This window comes from Bos grunniens, chromosome 19 (genome assembly GCF_055505025.1).
Source record: "Bos grunniens cultivar Pamir isolate PY7600 chromosome 19, Bosgru_T2T1.0, whole genome shotgun sequence".
NCBI lineage: Eukaryota > Metazoa > Chordata > Mammalia > Artiodactyla > Bovidae > Bos > Bos grunniens.
This window is the reverse complement of record NC_141183.1, coordinates 42,089,896-42,111,130: the sequence shown is the minus strand read 5'-3', so window position 1 is coordinate 42,111,130 and position 21,235 is coordinate 42,089,896. Positions and strand designations below refer to the sequence as shown.

General features: G+C 41.3%; 1 protein-coding gene across 5 annotated transcripts in view; it reads right to left on the bottom strand.

The window, feature by feature from the left end:
- Positions 1 to 18,183: 18,183 nt before the first annotated feature.
- The window catches only part of TMIGD1 (transmembrane and immunoglobulin domain containing 1), a 62,305-nt gene continuing 59,253 nt past the window's right edge, over positions 18,184 to 21,235 (bottom strand). For 3 of the 5 annotated variants that reach the window (XM_086359915.1, XM_086359912.1, XM_086359914.1), the window contains 3 exons: positions 20,134 to 20,237; positions 19,150 to 19,190; positions 18,184 to 18,300 (listed from right to left, as the gene is read on the bottom strand). In XM_086359915.1, the coding sequence (XP_086216041.1) occupies positions 18,297 to 18,300; positions 19,150 to 19,190; positions 20,134 to 20,237 (149 nt within the window). In that variant the 3' untranslated portion in view covers positions 18,184 to 18,296. Of the gene's footprint in view, positions 18,301 to 18,810; positions 19,191 to 20,133; positions 20,238 to 21,235 lie in introns of those variants that run through there. The other 2 variants (XM_086359916.1, XM_086359913.1) reach the window with 1 other exon arrangement.

The following is a 21,235-nucleotide window of genomic DNA, read 5'->3' as shown; positions in this document are numbered from 1 at the left end:
GTGGTAAAGAACTCGCCTGCCAATGCAGAAGATGTAAGAGACACGGGTTTGATCCCTGGGTTGGGAAGATCCTCTGGAGAAGGAAATGGCAACCCACTCCAGTATTCTTGCCTGGAGAATCCCATGGACAGAGGAACCTGGTGGGCTACAGTCCATGGAGTGGCAAAGAGTCAGACACGACTAAAGTGATGTAGCAGCAGCAGCAAGAACTGAAGAAGTGAAGTGTGAAGTGAAATGTAAGTCGCTCAGTCGAGTCTGACTCTTTGCCACCCCATGGACTATACAGTCCATGAATTTTCCAGGCCAGAATACTGGAGTGGGTAGCCATTCCCTTCACCAGGGGATCTTCCCAACCCAGGGATCGAATGCAGGTCTCCCGCATTGCAGGTGGATTCTTTACCAGCTGGACCACCAGAGAAGCCCAGAGACAACAGGGTCCACACATGGAGGACCTTTTCTACTAACATTTTCTGTGTTCCGAAATTTTAACCCTTTGTGAGATATTGGATGGGACCTACAGTTGAGAAAATAGGTACAATAGATCATTGGAAAGTCTAAGTCTCAGAACAGTGACCGTGAAACAGCTTCAGTGAATGCTGGGATGGGCAGACGCCACCACATTGCAGTAAGCTGAGTGGGAAGGAAGGTCTTTGGGGAGAAAAGGAAAACTAAAGTAATGTCTACCTGGAGGATGAAAGGCAGGAACCAGTGCAGATGAGAGATTAAATACGTGTCAGGGAAGGTTTGTTCAATTGCTAAAATAGAAGCCTCTGGAAAAGAAGAGATGGAATCACTGGGGAAGGTGGAGGGGCCAGTTTTACAAGCTCCTGCCACCCTTTTCATGCCAATGACTGCATCTCCCCATCCCATGCCCCCAAATTACTATCATCATCACTTTGCCAGATCTCCTGCTCTGCCCTCATTGCCAGGGTGTCACCCTCAGTACCAGCTTTCCACCCAGCAAGTCACACCCATACACTCAGCCCCCGTGTAGACACAGAGAAGAGCAGAGGGAAACTGGTTTTCCACTGGGTCTGCTCCAGATGACCTAGCCAGGCAGACATTTCCCTAAGAATAGGATTCTTCAGACCTCCCCCTCCATCTCCATCTGGAAGAGATATTGTTGAGCCCCGTGACACCTCATGGAACAAAGCTACTGGCAGCAGAACTCTACAATTTTAGAAAATATGAAATCCACAATTTTAGAAAGAAAATTGCTTCCATGGGGCTTCCATAGTTAAACAGATCCAGTGTCGAGACAAATTAAAGAATCATACTGAAAATACGTAGAGAACTCCTGAACATCAATAGGAAAAAAAGACAACCCAATGAAAAAGGAAAAAAAGATCTAAACAGGCGTTTCACACAAATGCCTGTGAAATGTGAAATAAGACTCTAATAAGATGCCATGTTATTTCTTGACAGGTAAAAAATTTAAAGGCAGGCAGTAAAAAAGTACTATTGACAATTATTACATACTGCTTGTGGAGATAAAAATTATATTACACACAAGTTGGGAAACATTCGTCAATATTTGTAAAGTTGAAGATGCATGTACTCTTATAGCCCAGACACTTTGTTTCTGGTTGTGTATTCGAAAACCGTATCATCCAATATGGCAGCCACTAGCCACTTGTGACTACTTAAATTTGTTTATTAAAGTTGAAGTATAAATTCCCTTTTCAGTAGTAGTCATATTCCAAGTGCTTACTGATGACACGTGGCTGCCATATTGGAGAGTGTAGATATAGAACCCCTCCATTGTTTTAGTAAGTCCCATTGCACAGCCCTGCCCTAGAGGAATTCTCAGATACCTGCGCTAGGCATCACAGTCTTGACTGTTTATGTGAGCGTTGCTGGTGATTGCACAGAACGTGGAAAAAACTCAATAGTTCATCAATAGGAGTATGCCTGTATTATGACATATTCATACAGTGGAATACTACAGAGAAGATGAAAATCAACATGGATGAGTTTCAAAAATGTCACTGTTGAGTACAGAGAGCAAATTGCAAGGCGGATGGCATAGACTACTTTTTAAAAGCTCAACAACAAACACAATTAAATAAGTTTTTAGACATATAGACATATATGGTAAAAGAATTAGTTTTTAAAACAAGGTAATATTAAACTCCAAATTCAAGGTTGTGTTTGCCTTTTGGGAAAGAGACCCAGCCAGCTTCAAATTAAACACAGCCAGCTTGTGTTTCGGAGAAGGCAATGGCACCTCGCTCCAGTACTCTTGCCTGGAAAATCCCATGGACGGAGGAGCCTGGTGGGCTGCAGTCCATGGGGTCGTGAAGAGTCGGACACGACTGAGCGACTTCACTTCCACTTTTCACTTTCATGCATTGGAGAAGGAAATGGCAACCCATTCCAGTGTTCTTGCCTGGAGAATCCCAGGGACGGGGGGTCCTGGTGGGCTGCCGTCTATGGGGTTGCACAGAGTCGGACACGACTGAAGTGACTTAGCCGCAGCAACAGCAGCAACAGCTTGTGTTTAATTAAACTGGTGGTGGGTACCTGGGTTTTCATCCCATTTGTTATACCTGATTCATACATTCTCTGTATTTTTGTTTATATGAACTATTTCTTCTTAAAAAGATCTTTCTAGCTGCAGATGGGAATGTAAGCCACAGCCCTGCTGTGTCCTAAGTCACTATATTGTGTCTGGCTGTTTGTGACTCCATGGATTGTAGCCCGCCAGGCTTCCCTGTCCATGGGATTTCTCAGGCAAGAGTACTGGAGTGGGGTTGCCGTTTCCTTCTCCAAGGAATCTTCCTAATTCAGGGGTCGAACCCATGTCTCCTGCATTGCAGCCGGATTCTTTACCACTGGGCCACCAGGGAGGCCCACAGAGACCTGTCAGGAAACTATGATTTGTCCAGGAGAAAGGTGACTGGTGACCTGGATCAAGAGGCAGCAGTGGAGATGAAAGGAAGTGGATGAATATGGGATGTATTTTGGAGGTGAATCACCTTAACCCTAACCCTAACCATTATTATCTGGCAGAGGCTTTTATGGTGTAATGTGAAGCATGGAAGAGGAATATGTAAGTCAGACTGGGAGCTTAAAGGAGAATGTCTTAGAAGAGAGATGGTTTGTGTTTGGAACAATTAAGGGTTTGTTAAAAGATAATAGCTGAGGAAGGTCATTCTACTTGGAGGTGATGTCTTATAGTAAGAATTGAGGGTAGCAAGCCTCTGTTTGGGAACTGGAGACTCTGAGCATAGTTGGAGTTAAAGAACAAGAAGGCAGGGGCCAACCATGAAGGGCCAATTGTACCCATTGGGGGTTAAGACTTTATTCTGGAAGATGCAAGGAAACTGCCCCCCATTTTCCTTTCCTTTTGTCAGATCCTTGGGAACAACAAAATAAGCCATTGATATAAGGCTGCGAAGTTCTAGCCACAAGGAAAACCAAGCTGGGCTACTCTGAAAATTCTTCTCCCTCTGTTTTTTTTTTTTCCCTGCGCTGTGAAGCATGCAGGATCTTAGTTCCCCAATCATGGATCAAATCCTACCCCCGCCCCCCGCACTGGAAGCATGGAGTCCTCACCAGTGGACGGCCAGGGAAGTCCCGAAAATGCCTCTGTTTGTATTAAACGTTTTTATAAATCATCACCCGCACTTGTCATCATGAAAACCTAAATTGTAGAAATACAGAAAGACTGAAATGAGTGTGAAAGGAAAAGAAAGGCACACAGAAGAGAAAATGATAAGAGATGAAAAAGGAGAAATTAGACCTGAAAGAAAATAATAATTAAACATCACTGGAGGCCACAGATCCCGGTTTCCCTTTAGGAATGCTGTTAGACTGGCTTTCCTTAATGCTGCAATTGACAAAATCCAGAGCTTTAACTCCTCTTTTGTTCTTGAACTACATGCTTTACTACCTTAAGCAAATATTTAAGTGTAATAATCATGGCATTCTTGGACTCTCTTCAGAGGTGTTTCTTGAGACAAAGCATACAAATCTCAGAAATAAAGTTAATATGCAGGAGCTGATGACTCAAATCCACCTTTTCTAATTACACATCCTTTATAATACTTTTTCATCAGATTTCCATTTGCGCATCTTATTTTTCTTTTGTTTAGTTTTCTTTCTTCCTTGTTCCAAGAAGAATATTTCATCGGATAGAAGTAAAACAGAACACATTCACAGGGCAAATAAAACACTAAAAAAAAGATAATGAAGAACTTTTCTTCTTCTGAAAAGTGAGGTAGTAGCTATAATAGCTAAAGTTTATTTATTTATTGCTCCCAAGCAGTATCTTTACTTTCCCTGGTCTGTGAATAAAATTTTCTGTAATAGCTAAAATTCAGTGAGTGCTTAGTGGTGTCTCACAGCGTACATGTCTCAGCTTCTTAATCCTCATAGTAACCACAAATCAGGAGGCAGATTCTATTACTATCCCCATTTTACAGAAGAGGAAATGCAGGAGCAGAGAGATTAGGTAAATTCCCCGTCATCACACAGCTAGTAAAGTGGTAGAGATAGGCTATATACCCAGGTAATCTGATTCCAGAGACTAAGAATGTAGGCTCTCCATGCCCAAGGATCAAAAGAGAGATTATAAGTGAAAGCATTTTGAAACGAGTACTTAAGACATGTCAGTTTGAATAATAAACTTGCAGATTTATAAATTGTTGAGTATTGTGTGTCATTTCTCAATTCGCAGGAAAGCAACCATTGTAGATATTCTATTTGTGGATGATTTAGTTTTACGGGTGCTTTTACTCTAGGTTTGGACAAATGGAACATGATCAGGAAGTTTTTCTTGGGTGCATACACGTGCTGTGCTGTGCTAAGGTGCTTCAGTTGAGTCTGATTCTTTGCAACCCCATGGACTGTAGCCCATCAGGCTCCTCTGTCCATGGAATTTGCTAGGCAAAAATACTGGAGTGGGTTGCCATGCCTTCCTCCAGGGGATCTCCCCCACCCCAGGATCGAACCCACGTCTCTTGTGTCTCCTGCGTTGGCAGGCAGGTTCTTTACCACCAGGACCACCTGGGAAGCCCGGGGGCATACATATGCAGCTGTTAAGTTTTCACATTGGCCCATTTTAATTTTTTGAAAACACCGTGTATTTTTTTATTTTTTACTATCTGGGTCTTTTTTGCTGGGCGAGGGCTTTCTCTTATTAATGAGCCCAGGCTCTGGGGCGCACAGGCTTCTGTAGCTGTGGCACACGGGTTTAATTGCTCCTCGACACATGGAATCTTCCTGGACTGGGGATCAAACCAGTGTTCCCTGCATTGGCAGGTGGATTCTTAACCACTGGACCACCAGGGAGGTCCTGGCCCATTTTAATCTGTCTGATATAGGTAGAAAATCTTGATGCCCATGCATCGTGACAAAGACCAGTGATAGAAGCCTTCATTAGATGCTTAATAGCACTGTGGAATCATGAAACATTATTTCTACATTTAGAGTGGTTGAAAGGGATTGTGCAGGAATCATTAGTATCAATATGAAATTGTCAATAGATGATTAAATATTTTCTTAAAAAAACAAATATAATCCACATGTCCAGTTGGGGCAAAGTCCTTTAGACTGGTAAGTTCTAAGTGAGCCAAGTTTGTTATTAAACACTTTTATGAGTACCATAACTATAAAATTCAGGAATTCAAGGCTATGATTCTTTTGTGACAGCAAAGTTTATATCCTCTTTAGTACAATGTTTTAAATGATGCCCTTTAGCTGCCTATAAAACCTACAAATGACAGCTGGAGTGGAAAATGACCTGTCTGGGGATGAGAATCTGTTGCAAAAGGAACACAGAGTATGCAGAATGACATGCAAGGAGGTAGTAAGTCTTCCTAAGTTTTGTTACCATTAAATTTTTTACAAATCTCAATAAATGAGGGCTCACAGGATCTTAGAGATTGTCCTTTGGTCTAGTTCCTTAGTTTGGAGTCTCTGAAAGATTGTGTAACATCCTTGAGCTGAAGAGCTCATTAGTGGCCGAGCCGAGAGGAGAGGCCTGTTTTTCAAAGCAATTGTTCATACATGCCGTAGTTTGTTTATCTGGTAGCTGAAACTTTTTCATGAGCAATGTTGAATATACACAGCAGAGTTGTGTTACAAACTCCCGGAATCCAGCTACTCCTTTGAGCCCCAGTCGTGTTCAGTGATACAAGTGGCTTGTGGCTTACTCAAGGATTAAGTTCCAAAGGCAGGCAAAAATAGATTCTAGTCAACACTATCCTTGGAAATTCCTTGGGAAAGTGTCACTTCAGAGACTCAAACATCTCCTCTTAATAAACATAGCAGAGGGACTTCTCTGGTGGTGTAGTGGCTAAGACTCCACATTCCCAGTGCAGGGGGCCTTGGTTCAATCCCTGGTGGGGGAACTAGATCCCACATGCTGCAACTAAGACCTGAGGCAGTCAAATAAACAAGTTAAAATAAATATATATATATTTTTGAAAAAACCCTAGAAACATGGGGGGAGGGACAGCATGGGATGACTTGAGAGAGTAGTATTGAAACATATATATTACCATATGTAAACTAGTTAGCCTATGAAAATTTGCTGTATGATGCAGGGAACCCAAAACTGCTGCTCTGTGACAACCTAGAGGGGTGGGATGGGGAGGGAGGTTTAAGAGGGAGGGGACATGGGTATGCTTGTGGCTGATTCATGTTGATGTATGGTAGAAACAATCAAAATATTGTAAAGTAAAAAATAAAAATAAAGAGAAACAAACAAACAAACAAAAAACCAAAAAAAAAAAAAAAAAAGCACAACAGAGCAGGTTTTTATTCCAGTATGGGAAGAGCTTGCTGTTTCTTTGGTTGAGAACCAAATGAAGTAATTGGCAAATCCGTGAACATTAGATTGATTCTCCGAAGGTGGGAACTGGGACTGGCCGGGGAGCTGATTCTCCTCTCCGTCCTCTGCTCGCCTCAGGACACATGTTCTTTGAGTTGAAAGGGAGCTCTCACTGCAGGCTCTTTAGTTGTTCTTCCTGTTTCTCTGTTTCTCTCTCTCTAATTTCAGTTTGGATTCAAATGTTAAATGTGTCACTAATAAGGACTAGATGGGTGTCTATATGTTTGTTCCTGCCATATAGGAAGTACAGTTCAGTCGCTCAGTCGTGTCCGACTCTGCGACCCCATGAACTGCAGCACGCCAGGCCTCCCTGTCCATCACCAACTCCCGGAGTTTACCCAAACTCATGTCCATTGAGTCGGTGATGCCATCCAACCATCTCATCCTCTGTTGTCCCCTTCTCCTCCTGCCTTCAATCTTTCCCAACATCAGGGTCTTTTCAAATGAATCAGCTCTTCGTATCAGGTGGCCAAAATATTGGAGTTTCAGCTTCAACATCAGTCCTTCCAATGAACACCCAGGACTGATTTCCTTTAGGATGGACTGGTTGGATAGGTTAGTTTTGATTTTTTTAAAATACTTATTTGGCTGCATCAAGTCTTAGTTGCAGCATGCGAGATTTAGTTCCCTGACCAGGGATCAAACCCATGCCTCCTTCACTGGGAGCTCAAAGTCTTAGCCAGTGGACTGCCAGGGAAGTCCCTATAAGTTAGTTCTTAACCTAAGAAGCAATTTTGTCTAATGGTTAAAGACCCAGGAGCCATACAACCTTGGTCTAACTTCTTGTTCAGCCACTAACAAGCTGTGTGACCCAGGACATGTGACTTAAATTCTCTGTGCCTCAGTTTTCATCCCCTGTAAAATGGGTACAGTAAAAATAGGACCCTTGTTATGTGATTGTTATAAAGATTGAGTTATACGTAAAGTGCTTATGATAGTATAACATTAGTGTTCACAGGAAGTGTAACTATTGTTATGTGGTGTCACTATACTTCAGGTAATTCAGAGAACTCAATTTTGAGAAATTCTAAAAGTTGTGTGTGTGAGTTTCATTTCTCATCCCCTATCTCAATTCTTACTGACATACAGTATGCGTGTTAGTCACTCGGTCATGTCTGACTCTTTGAAACCCCGTGGACTGTAGCCATGGGGCTCCTCTGTCTATGGAATTCTCCAGGCAAGAATACTGGAGTGGGTATGCTAATCACTGGCATGCAGTGATTGGCACTTCCCTGGTAGCTCAGTTGGTAAAGAATCTGCCTGCAGTGCAGGAGACCTGAGTTTGGTCCCTGGGTCGGGAAGGACCCTGGAAAAGAAAATGGCTTATAGTGATTACCCACAAGACAAAAGGGCTGAATGATTGTCCTGTACAAAACTGAGAGCAAGTGTAGTACTTTATTGTGGTGGTTTAGTCGCTAAGTTGTATCTGACTCTATTGTGACCCTGTGGACTGTAGCTCGCCAGCCTCCTCTGTCGATGGAATTCTACAGACAAGAATACTGGAGGGGGTTGCCATTTCCTTCTTCCGGGAATCTTCCTGAACTGGGGATCAAACCTGCTTCTCCTGCATTGGCCAGCAAATTCTTTACCACTGAGCCACCAGGGAAGCTCATTGTAGAACTCACCTAGAGCCAAAAGTCAGGGTGATGAGAGGAGTGACTCTTTGTTCAAGCTCTGTGACCTTGGACAGATCATTTAACCTTTCTGAACCTTAGTATCTCCAGCTGCACATCATAAACAATGACATCACTACCTGTTTCACAGAGCGGCTGTGAGGATCTAACAAGATATACGTAAAATGTTTTATAAACTATAAGGTAACATGAAAATGTAAGAGATTTCTGTTAACACCTTTAATTTAAACATAGGCTGATACTATTAAAACTACCAAGATTGAGGAGGAGCTAAGATGGCGGAGGAATAGGACAGGGAGAACACTTTCTCCCCCACAAATTCATCAAAAGAACATTTAAACGCCAAGTAAATTCCATAAAACTACCAAGATTGACTGAAAAGATAAAGGCAAATAATTCATGCATTGCCACAGTAATACTCTAGGAATGTGTTGGCAGGAACACCAGATCTCTGATTTCTTCTTAAGATGTACACAGTTCTCTGAGAACTCAGGTTTTTGGGAATTCACAGTAGTGGCCTTCATATTTTCCAGTATTACTTATGGAAAACTACCCATGATGTTTGCTATCCAACAACTTTGATGTTGCAGACATAAGCTCTTGATAAAAGATTATCTGGGTTAAGAAATTTGTCATTAATTTATAGATTTTTTTTTCTATAGTCACTGGCATGAGATTAAGTATAATTTGTCTTTTTAAATAAAACAAATGAATTATTTTTTTGTGACTTGCACTATTGCTGCCCTATTTCCTTAAAGATGCATTTTCAATAGATGTAGGTATACTCAAAGGGAAAATTATGATTTTATTGCAGGTTATTCAGCATTTTATGTGACTCAGGGTCCGTGGTAGGAGGAATGGAATTATTATGAACTTGCCCGTAAAATTAGCATTTTTTCACTAAACTAGATTAAACTTTCCCTAAATTATTAATATAATGAAAGTTTTATATTTGAATTATGCCAATGAAAATACCTGCTTTAGTCAGAATAGGCTAAATTATGAAGCAGTAACAAATTAACCCTAAAGACTAGTGGTTTAACACAAGAGTCTATTTCTCACTTACATCTGAGCAGGTAACTCTGTTCCATGTCATTATTCAGCATCCCAGACTGACAGGTGTTCCCCACAGTTGCCATGTCAGAGGAAGAAAAAATGCCAGAATACGCATCCATTCTGCTCTGCTTGGTCCAAAAGTGACCATTAATTCTATCGCCCCTTGACTAGAACTAGTCACGTGGGCTACTTATTGGAAAGGAAGTAGGGAAATGTGAGGAGCACAAGGATATTCAGTGAATTTTGAATGTCTCTGCCACAACCCCCAAACTCCTAAAGCAGTAAGATATTCTCAATCACATTCTCATACATTTATCCTCGTCCTTTGGCTCCAAGATAGTACACTGCAGAGGAAACAGCATGAACTGTGGGGTCAGACTGCCTTGGGTTTGAATCCCAACTATAATCCATGCTAATTGTGTGAGTTTGAGCGTATTATTTTATTTCTCCAATCCTCAGTTTCCTCGTCTGTAAAATGGGGATTCCAACACCTACCTGTTAGGGTTGTTGCTACAACAGGAAATTATTTATACAACACTTTGGCAAAAAGTAATACTTGGTGATTATTATCATCATCAAAAAGATGAGCAAATATTTAGGACAGCAATTCTTAGCTCCAGTTCTGCAACACTACAGGATATCTCAAATTATCTCAAGGAGTGTTGTAACATTTTCAAAAGGCTCTGCAACTAAGATTGTTTTAAATTCCCTTTACTCAACAAAATCATTAGAAGTTGGATTGATGCTGACATCACTCTTGGCAAATTATGAGAGGTGATTTGTCTTTATTATTCCAACCTTTGTCCCTTCAACGATAGCTTCTCTTTTACTCCAGTCCCCAAGCTTTGGATCAGCTTGGTATGAATTCCAACTTAGTCACTCCCTATAAGTTAGTTAAGCCATCTGAGCCCAAGTGTCCTCAGCATCAAAGTTGGGACAATCATGACTACTTTGTAGACCTGTTTATAGGATCAAATGATGCAGGTGAAGTCCTCAGCACAGCTCAGGCATATTTGTTTCATTGCTCTTTGCCTCATTGCTTGTCACTGGTATCGTGTCTTTTACAAATTGAAGATTTGTGGAAACCCTGCATCCAGCAAGTCTATGGGGCCATTTTCCCAAAAGCATTCACTCACTTATGTTTCTGTGTCACATTTTGGTAATTCTCGCAATATTTCAAACTTTTTCATTATTACTATATTTGTTACGGTGATCTATGATTAAAAAAAAAAAAACATTTATTTATTTGGTTGTAACAGGTCTCAATTGCTGCATGCAGGATCTAGTTCCCCGACCAGGGATTGAACTCTGACCCCTTGCATTGGGAGCACAGCGTCTTAGCAAATAGACCCTTCCCTGCGATCAGTGATCTTTGATATTACTCTTGAAATTGTTTTGGGGTGCCACTAACTGTGCCCATGTGAGATGAGAAACAGTTGACAAGCATTGTGTATGTTCTGACTGCTCCACTGACCAACTCTTCTCCCTCTCCTCAGCCTTCCCTATTCCCTATGACAAAACACTGTTGAAATGAGGCCAATTAATAACCCTACTAGGGCCTCAAGTGTTCAGGGGAAAGGAAGAGGTGCATGTCTCTCACTTTAAGCTTACTGAGGAAGGCATATCAAAACCGAGATAGGCTGAAGCTAGCCCTCTTGTGCCAAACAGCCAAGTTGTGAATGCAAAGGAAAAGTTCCTGAAGGAAATTAAAAGTGCTATTCCAGTGAACACACGAATGATAAGAAAACCAAACAGACTTATCAATGAAGTGGGGGAAGTTTGAGAGGTCTGGATAAAAAATCAGATGAGCAGAAAATCTCAGACAAAATTAAGCCGAAGCCTGATCCAAAGCAAGGCCCTATTCAATTCAGTGAAGGCTGAGAGAGGTGAGGAAGCTGCAGAAGAAAAGTTCAAAGCAAGTTAAGGTTGGTTCAAGAGGTTTAAGGAAAGAAGCTCTCTCCATAACATCACAGTGCAAGGTGAAGCAGCAAGTGCTGACAGAGAAGCTGCAGCAAGATATCCAGGCGATCCAGCTAAGGCAATGAATGAAGGTGGAGACACTAAACAACAGATTTTCAGTGTAGACAGAACGGCCTTCCATTGAAAGGAGATGCCACAGCCAGAGAACCAAAGTCAACGCCTGGCTTTGAAGGACAGGCTGAGTCTCTTTGTTAGGGGCTAATGCAGCTGAGGACTTTCAGTTGAAGCCATATGCTCACCTACCATTCTCCAAATCCTAGGGCCCTTAAGAATTATGCTAAACATAATTCTAAAAATAATCTAAACATAAACTTTAATCAAAAACATGTAAATCATGTTTACATGTAGAATACATCATGTGGAATACCACATCACATGCACAGAAATACAGAATAAAGATCAGAAACTGCTTGGAAATATTTCTAACACTTTGGGGGATTATACTGTCAATCAAATAAAGAAATAAAGATTATGAACTAGCACAATCATTATTGGGGCCAACATTTCAAAGTTCACCTATCAAATCCAGGAAAGTAGTAGATGAATAAGCACTGAGAAACAGATAATCTTTACTTCAGAAAAGCACAGGCCTACAGAGCATTGCTCTCTCTGTTTCGTTAGTATAAAAGTCTGTCTCACTAAGGCATGTGTCTGTCTTTGCACCATTAATATCTTATCTGAAGTCTTTTCCAGTTATTTGGTATTGATTGAAAGCCTGTGCCCTATAAATGGAACAAGAAAGCCTGGATGATAACACGTCTGTTTACAACACAATTTACTGAATAATTGAAGCCCATCATCAATACCTACCACAACAAACTGTGGAAAATTCTTGAAGAGATGGGAATACCAGGCCACCTTACCTGCCTCCTGAGAAGACTCTTGAGGTGCTGGAGAAGACCCTTAAGAGTCCATTGGACGGAAAGTGAAAGTGAAGTCGCTCAGTAGCGTCCGACTCTTTGCAACCCCATGGACACCAGGCTCCTCCGTCCATAGGATTTTCTAGGCAAGAGTACTGGAGTGGGTTGCCATTTCCTTCTTCAGGAAACTTCCCAACCCAGGGATCAAATCCAGATTTCCCACATTGTAGACAGACGCTTTACCGTCTGAGCCACCAGGTAAGTCCATTGGACAGAAGGAAGATCAAAACCAGTCAATCCTAAAGGAAATCAACCCTGAATATTCATTGGAAAGACTGCTAAAGCTGAAGCTCCAACATTTTGGCCACCTGATGCAAAGAGACGACTCATTGGAAAAGACCCTGATGCTGGGAAAGATTGACGACAGAAGGAGAAGGGGGCGGTAGAGGATTAGATGGTTGGATGGCATCACCAACGCAATGGACATGAGTCTGGGCAAACTCCGGGAGAAGGTGAAGGACCGGGAAGCCTGGTGTGCTGCAGTCCATGGGGTTGCAGAGAGTCGGACATGACTTAGCGACTGAACAGCAACAATTGATACCTACTGCTCAGAAAAAAAAGATTCTTTTCAAAATACAATTGCTCATTGTCAATGCACCTGGTCACCAAGAGCTCTAATACAGATATACAATGAGATTAATGTAGTTTTCATGACTGCTAAAACAACATCACTTTTGCAGCCCATGGATCAAGGAGTCATTTCAACTTTCAAATCTTATTATTTAAGAAATACATTTCATAAGGCTGTAGCTGCCAATGATAATTTTTCCTATGGTGGATCTGAGCAAAGTCAATTGAGAACCTTCTGGAAAGGATTCACCATTCCAGATACCAATAAGAACATTCATGATTCATGGGAAGAGGTCAAGACATCAACATAAATGGAATTTGGAAGAAGTTGATTCCAACCCTTATGAATGATTTTGGTGGGGTCAAGACTTCAGTGAATGAAGTAACTGCAAATATGGTGGAAACAGCAAGAGAACTAGAATTAGAAGTGGAGCCTGAAGATGTGATGAATTGCTGCAATCTCATGATAAAACTTTCATAGGTGAGGAGTTGCTTCTTAAGGATGAGCAAAGAAAGTGATTCTTGGGATGAAAATTACTCCTGGTGAAGATGCTCTGAAGATTGTTGAAACGACAAGAAAGGGTTTAGAACTTTATGTAAACTTAGTTGATAAAGCAGTGGCAGAGTTTGAGAATATTGACTCCAATTTTGAAAGAAGTTCTACTGTAGGTAAAATGTTATCGAACAGTATTGTATGCTATAGAGAAGTCATTTGTGAAAGGAAGTATAAATTGATGTAGCAAACTTCATTGTTCGTTACTGCCTTATTTTGAGAGATGGCTAACAGCCACCCCAACTTTTCGGCAACCAGCACCCTCATCAGCAGCCATTAACATCTAGGCAAGACCTTTCACCAGCCAAAGGAATATAACTCACCGAAAGCTCAGATGACAGCATTATTTAGCAATAAAGTATTTTAAAACTAAGGAATGCACATTGTTTTTAGACACAATGTGTACTCAATAGACTACACAGTAAAGTGTAAACATAACTTTTATATGCACCAAGAAGCCAAAAAAATTGTGACTCACTTTATTGCAATATTTGCTTTGTTGCACTGTATCCACAACATCTCTGATGAGGTATTCCTGTACTACTAACTATATTGCTGATCTTGTTCGTGTCATCAATTGTCTTGCTATTCACACCCTGCACACTGTTCATTGAACCCAGGGTAGGCAAAGCACGAGCTTAGAGGCTGGAGGAAGACACGAAGGGCCGTAGGAACTGCACGTTAAAGTGTGCTAAGTCACTTCAGTCGTGTCCAACTCTTTGTGACCCTATGGACTGTAGCCCATCAGGCTCCCCTGTCCAAGGGATTCTCCAGGCAAAAATACTGGAGTCGCTTGCCATTCCCTTTTCCAGGGTATCTTCCCAACCCAGGGATCGAACCCAGGTCTCTTGCATTGCAGGCAGATTCTTTACCAGCTGAGCCACAAAGGAAGCCTAAGAATACTGGAGTGGGTATCTTATCCCTTCTCCAGCAGATCTTCCCAATCCAGGAATCAAACCGGGCTCTCCTGCATTGCAGGTGGATTCTTTACCAGCTAAACTATCAGGGAAGTCTGTAGGAACTGCAGACATGTTTATTCTCTCCTGGCTGGCACAGCAGCCAGACCGCAACCTCTCTCCTCTCGTGGCTGACCCAACGGACACAGCCCTGATGCAGGAGTAATAACACTGCACAACATGGCCATGACACAACCATAACACAGCATAACTTCAATGCCTCAAAGCCTTCTCAGATGGTGCTTATATATGTTTACAGAACAAAAGTAGCCCACGGCCAAGCGAGTACCTCATGAGGCGCACGCACAGTGCTACAAATGAGCTCAACTGTTACATAGTCATTGTTTTTAAAGGTGGGGTGAGAGAGACTGAACAGGCCATCTTGGCCAATTTACTCCACAAATAACAACCATCCTCTGACTTGGTTCTTTGGGATCCTGCTTGAGCTTTGGGGGCTAGCAGGCTATGAGTCAAATTTATGAGAGATGTTTCACAAGACTCTCCATGAGACAATGAAAAACCAATCAATACCAGGTTGTAATAGCTTCCCTAGAAGAGAGTGACATACATTGAGGTGAGAGGATTCTTCTACTCCTTGACATGCATGATTTTTAAAAGCTTTTTAAATTAGAATTACACATAAAAATCCAGATTTCTGACTTCTCTTAAAGAATAAGATCTGTCCCCAGTGGTGACGATTAGCCTTCTTTTACACATAGACGTGCTATTTGCCACAGTCTCTACCACTCCCTATTGTTTTACATCTAGCCTGCTTCACCCATTAATCAGCTTGACCCCTGTAAGAATTTGACTCTATGACCCCTGGCTTAAAGGTTCAGTAAAGTAGTCACAAACATGGTGATGACAAGGGTAAAGTTGGCTAGCTATTTGGTAATAGTTGTAAGCTATTTTCAATGATTCAGAAAGCCTAATTGCAATGATTATCTTGCTAACCTCTAAAAGGCTGCACAGGTTAATTATAGTATGGGATTTATTTTCTTTTAAATGGAATTACATCAACTAGGTAATTGTGTTGCTGTAAAAGAAGCTCGGACTGACAAGAAGATATCATTGATAAATGGTTTTTAGATTGGGAAAACAGATGACTATTATTTAGTAAATAAAATGTTTGATAGGCCAATTCTTTCAAAATATGGGGCCAAAAAAGAAATAATTATGAAAGGTGTCCTTATTAATAAAAAAGTTAAGAAGAGAACGACTGTATTTTTCTGTCACTTCTCCACTGGTGTTTGCAGTCCAAAGGATTAAAGTCAGATGAAGAATTGGAATTTCAGGAATCTCATAGTAGGTAGAGAAAACATTGGGGAAAGCTTATGGGACTTCTTTCCTTCTTTTAATTTTTTTATTATTTTTTTAAATTGAAGTATAGTTTATTTACATATGGGGTTTCTGCTGAGTCCTAGAAATTCATGTCTTTCTAAGACAGGCTCTAGGCTAAATTTTAATTGTAAATAATACACATAGTTTTAATACAGCCTCTGTGTTTCTCCAAACTGTAAGGCAAAATGAGAAGCAATGGCCATTTGTAATATTGCTATGCTCTGTTAAAACTAGTTAAGGTTCCCTGTCTGTGCTAATGTACAAGGTCACTGTATTTAATAAGGGTGAAGAAACTCTTTCTTGATGACCTGTAATTCTCAAGGATTGTTATATGTCCTAGTACAAAGCTGATTCATAAATCTACTAGGCGGGGCAAAGCTATTACATTCTCAGTCTTACTTGCTAACTCCCTTAAACATTTTAACTAAACTATGTATCTTTTGAGGATCGCAGAATTTTCAAGCTCAAATGAGAATTAATTTCAATTCTCCTCTTAATCCAACTTCCTCATTTTCCAAAGGCCCAGTCTCTAATCTCACAACTTTTCACAATGTTCCTACCTTATCCTTACAGCATTTTCACAGGGCTTCCAAATTCTAGTTTCAGAAATCCTGAATGAAGGCTTCTCCACAAAACCTACTGGGGCCTCCAAGAAAACAGAGAAATCTGTGCACCACAGTCTTTAGCAGTGTCTGTCTCTCTCCCCATCTCATGCTGACATTTCCAAGGAAGCTAAGAGGAGCCTAACAAGAGGATGTGTCTATTTTTCTTAGAAACAAGACAGTGAAGATTTCATACATTCTGCTCATTTCTTCTCTTTACTTCTACGTCAATAAAGGGACTTTTAATCACCGTCTGACAGAAGCTCTCTTTTTCACTGTGACACATTTAGCTACTGCAACTTTAGACAAAATAGTTTTTTCTAAGTTAGAGTGAGAACACAGCAGAGACCTCAAAGGTGCTTCTGGTAAGGGCTGGCGCATGTGTACTACGTCACTTCAGTCGTGTCCGACTCTTTGCAACTCTATGGACTATAGCCCACCAGGCTGCTTTGTCCATGGGATTCTCCGGGCCAGAATACTGGAGTGGGTAGCCAATCCCTCTCCAGGGGATCTTCCGGACTCAGGGATTGAACGTCTCCTGCACTGAGACATTGAATGTCTCTAATGTCTCCTGCATTGCCTGGCAGGGTCTTTACCACCAGCACTACCCGGAAAGCCCTACCTCTCCCCATGACCCACCCCAGTTGTGTGGGAAAGTGAAGCAGAGATGCTTAGAGGGGGAAAAATGAAGAGAGAATGGAAGTGGGAAAAGTCAGCGATAAATGATGATAGCTGAAATTTTAGACAGAGACAGGGGTTCCCTGGTGGTCAGTGGTAAAGCCTCTGCACTTCCAGTGCAGGGGATGTGGGTTCAATCTGTGGCAAGATCCCATGTGCTATGCAGCCAAAAATTTAAAAATAAATTAAATTGAAGTATATGAGAAGAGTGGGGCTTTTCAGGTGGCTCAGTGGTAAAGAATCCTCCTGCCAAGCGGGAGATGCAGGTTTGATCCTTGGGTGGGAAGATCCCCTGGAGAAGGAAACGGCAACCCATTCCAGTATTTTTGCCTGGGAAATCCTATGGACAGAAGAGCCTGGTGGGCTACAGTCTATGGGGTTGCAAGAGTCAGACATAACTTAGCAACTAAACAATAACGACATATGAGAAGAGTACAGGCTGATTCAAAATAGTGCTGGATCTATGCAAAAGGGGCAAAGGATACTAGGGAAGCAAACATTCTGGCCAGCCCCTGTCCCTTGCTGTTTTCATCTTCATCACTATATAAATCTCACAAAGTTTGTGACTGTCAACCACGATAAGATGAGAAAAATAAGGACATATGTTGAGTTTTTTATAATACTGAATTCTTTCGTTTAAAGGAATATCTTATATTCTGAGATTAAATCATTCCTTTTTTAGCCCTAGAACATTTCTCTTTTGAAATGACAGTGAAGGTATATATAATTAATATCACTTATGTGTTTCCTTGGCAACTTAGAAATTGATCCCTCTATGTTGTGCCCAACTCCTGTATTTTTTTGGTAGCGTACTGATTCATGAAACCCAAATGTCTGTTAATTTCCTACCTAGAAAAATACACAATAAATGTAAATGGCTGCCAACCTTTTCAGGACAAATTTCAATTAATTAACATATCCTTCAAGGAGAAGACTTTAAAAAAATCTTACTTTTCAACCTTAACAGCTTTCTTCCTGAAAGTGTTCCGCACGTATATCAAATTAGTCTTAACAACTACTGCTAAGTGATTAATGAAACACTTCTTCAAAACCTCTGACAATTAGACAGAAGTGAATTTAATAATATCAATAAATACAGATGGGACTGCATAAATCAAGGAGGTCCTGATGCAAAACTCTTGCTGTAATAGATGGCATCTCAGTTTCCTCATCTGAAATGAATCAAGAAATTAATCATAAGGATGATCATAGCACTAAAGAAAAAAAATCAAAACAAAATCATACTCTTGATGAATAGAATGCTAGATTTTTAATTTATATTTGCTCAAAACTTTGATATAGCTCCTTGTATTTTGGCATCTAGTATTACTGCTAAAATTCTAGAAACTTTATTATCTTAGTGATTTTTTAAAATTTTGAAAATTCATACTCTTGGAAAGAATGCCTCCATTCTTTCTACCCACCGCTTAACTCAGGTATGCTGGAGCTAACAGACTAAAGGAAGCTCCAAAAAGAAGGCAGTATTTTGGATGAGGAATGTGGCTTCTGACCTGCTTGTGAAGGAGAAGGCAGCAGTGGCTTCCCCCAGGCTAAACTCTCTAGGACGCTTACACTGCATGGCAATAAAAGGCAGTTGGACATGCATTAGCCTGAAACTGCTTAAAGAGAGAGTAGGCTTGAGACCAAAAGTGGGGAGGCTCAGGAGGAAGGGGATATACGTATACAGATAGCTGATTCACTTTATTGTACAGCAGAAACGAATACAACATTGTAAAGCAATTATAGTCCAATAATAAAATTAAAAAAGCAAAACGAAAAACAAACAAACAAAAAGATCAAAGGTGTTCTCCATTCTAAGCAACCTTCCAACCTCGCCTCACCCGTCCTCCTCTCGAGTGAAGGCAGATTCTCCTCCACCCTCCATTCTCCCCTGGACCGCTTCACCTTCTAGCACCTCCCGTCTCTGGAGAAGTTTGCCCGCCATGGGTTTTATGATGCACATTACTGACTGCTATCCATCTGCTTATGGAAAATCATTGACTCCAGCCCGGAGTACTTACAGAGCTGTTCTGCACTGAGGGCCTTGATCCTTTCTGCAGAGCTGAAAGCAAACACAACGAGGGACAATGAATTTGCTGCTGTGCTAAGGCTGATGGATAAACATTTTGAATGCCTTGAGCTGGCTCAAGGGACAGGAAACCCAAATGTCTGTTAATCTTCTATCTAGAAAAATACACACCAATGCAGAGGTGGCTGTTTTCCCAGTCACCTCTGCACGGGTCTAGGTCTTATTTCTTTGGCCACATTTATCATTTTTATTTAACCTAAGAAAATGTAATTCCACACTGGCCTTTTAGAGACTTCTGCCACCTTTGCCTTCCTTTGGGACTGGATTGACTGGTGGAGTCAAAGGCATAGCTTTAACCTACGTACTCTGCATCACGTACTCTGCATCACTCTAACCAACAAGGTTAACCATTCAGCAGTTCAAACTCCAGCGCATTGCAGCTAGGGCCTGGGCTGTGTCCAAGAGGTGAGCAGCAAGTGCCATCTTTTTCACACAGATCTCTGAATCCAGAGCTGATGTGCCTCTATATTTATTTCTTGTACCAAAGGCACCATAACAACAATCAAGAGAAATTTAAAAATGGAGAAAAATCAGCCCCTACTTCTAACATTGCAACTATTTTCATTCAGGTCTGGTCCATACGTACTTCTATCCTTTGTAAAGTTGACTCATAACATAGGTACAGCTTTTATTCCCTTGAGCCGCTTCCAATTGAGATCTCATGGTAGAGAGACCAGATTGTTCAAGTATGGTTCCTGACTCTGTAGTCATTTATATCACCAGTTCTCTGCCTTTATTTAGATGACTTTATGGGAAGATTACCCTGGAGAAGAGCATGGCAACCCACTCCAATATTCTTGCCTGGAGAATCCCATAGACAGAAGAGCCTGATAGGCTACAGTTCATGGGGTCGCAAAGAGCTGGACACGACTGAAGCAACTTAGCACGCATGCACGAAGCTTAAATACTCAGATACCTTCATTATTCTTTTTCTTCTGGCAATCACTCCAAAGACCAAGGTCAGAAAGACCACAACACATGCAGCAATAATGGGTTCTATTGGTACAGTTGAGCCTTTATCTGTTGGAAATGCAAAGACAGGAAATAAGAAAGTAACATTTATATGCTTCTAATTTATGTACTCCAAGTATGTCCCAGCCATGGTGCTTTGCACTTAACATTTTGCATCTTCTTAATTAAATTTCCAAACAATTCCCGAATGTATTATCATCTTTTTTTTACAGGTGAGGAACCAGGGGCTTTGAGAGGTTAGAACACTTGTCCAAGGTCACAGAATTAGTAACCAGCAGAGACAGGTTTTGAATCCATTTCTTTTTGGAAGGATATAATTTATTATTTATATTATTCATATTATTAATATGAGTAACTCCTTCAAAGTCAGATCTTTTTGTGCATGATCCATAACTTTTGCCATGCAGAAAGCAGAAGTAGGCTGAAATCAACGCTTTTTCCTGTCTTTTGCAAAACCCGAATGATATTGTGAGGATTCTTTAAGGGAGAAAGAGAGAGAGGAGGTTTTAAGAGCAAGAAGAGGAAAGCTAAGGAAACTGTTGGACTAAGGAGAGAGAAGTCTGTGGGTTCCTGGAGCAGCAAGACCCTGGTAGCTGTGCTGTGATGGTGCCCCAAGCAGGACACAAGACATACAGGGTAGCTGCACGGTGCCCCTAGGGAAGAAGAACTCATGAGCATCAGCCTTCCCAACCTTGGCAAAGAATTTCATCTCTCTCTCTAGGGCTTCCTGGATGGCGCAATAGTAAAGAATCCATCTGCCAATGCAGGAGATGCAAGAGATGTAGGTACAATCCCTGGGTCAGGAAGATCCCCTGGAGTAGGAAATGGCCACCCACTCCAGTATTTTTGCCTGGAGAATCCCATGGAGAGAGGAGCCTGATGGGCTAACAGTCCATGGGGTCGCAAAGAGTCAGACACGACTGAGTAGGCATGCACTCACACACATTACATGATATGGAAGAACAGAGAGTCTACTTTTAACTAGAACTAGGGCACCAGCTGCCTACATGTGAAAGCCCACTCCCTATTTTGTTTTCTGAACATCT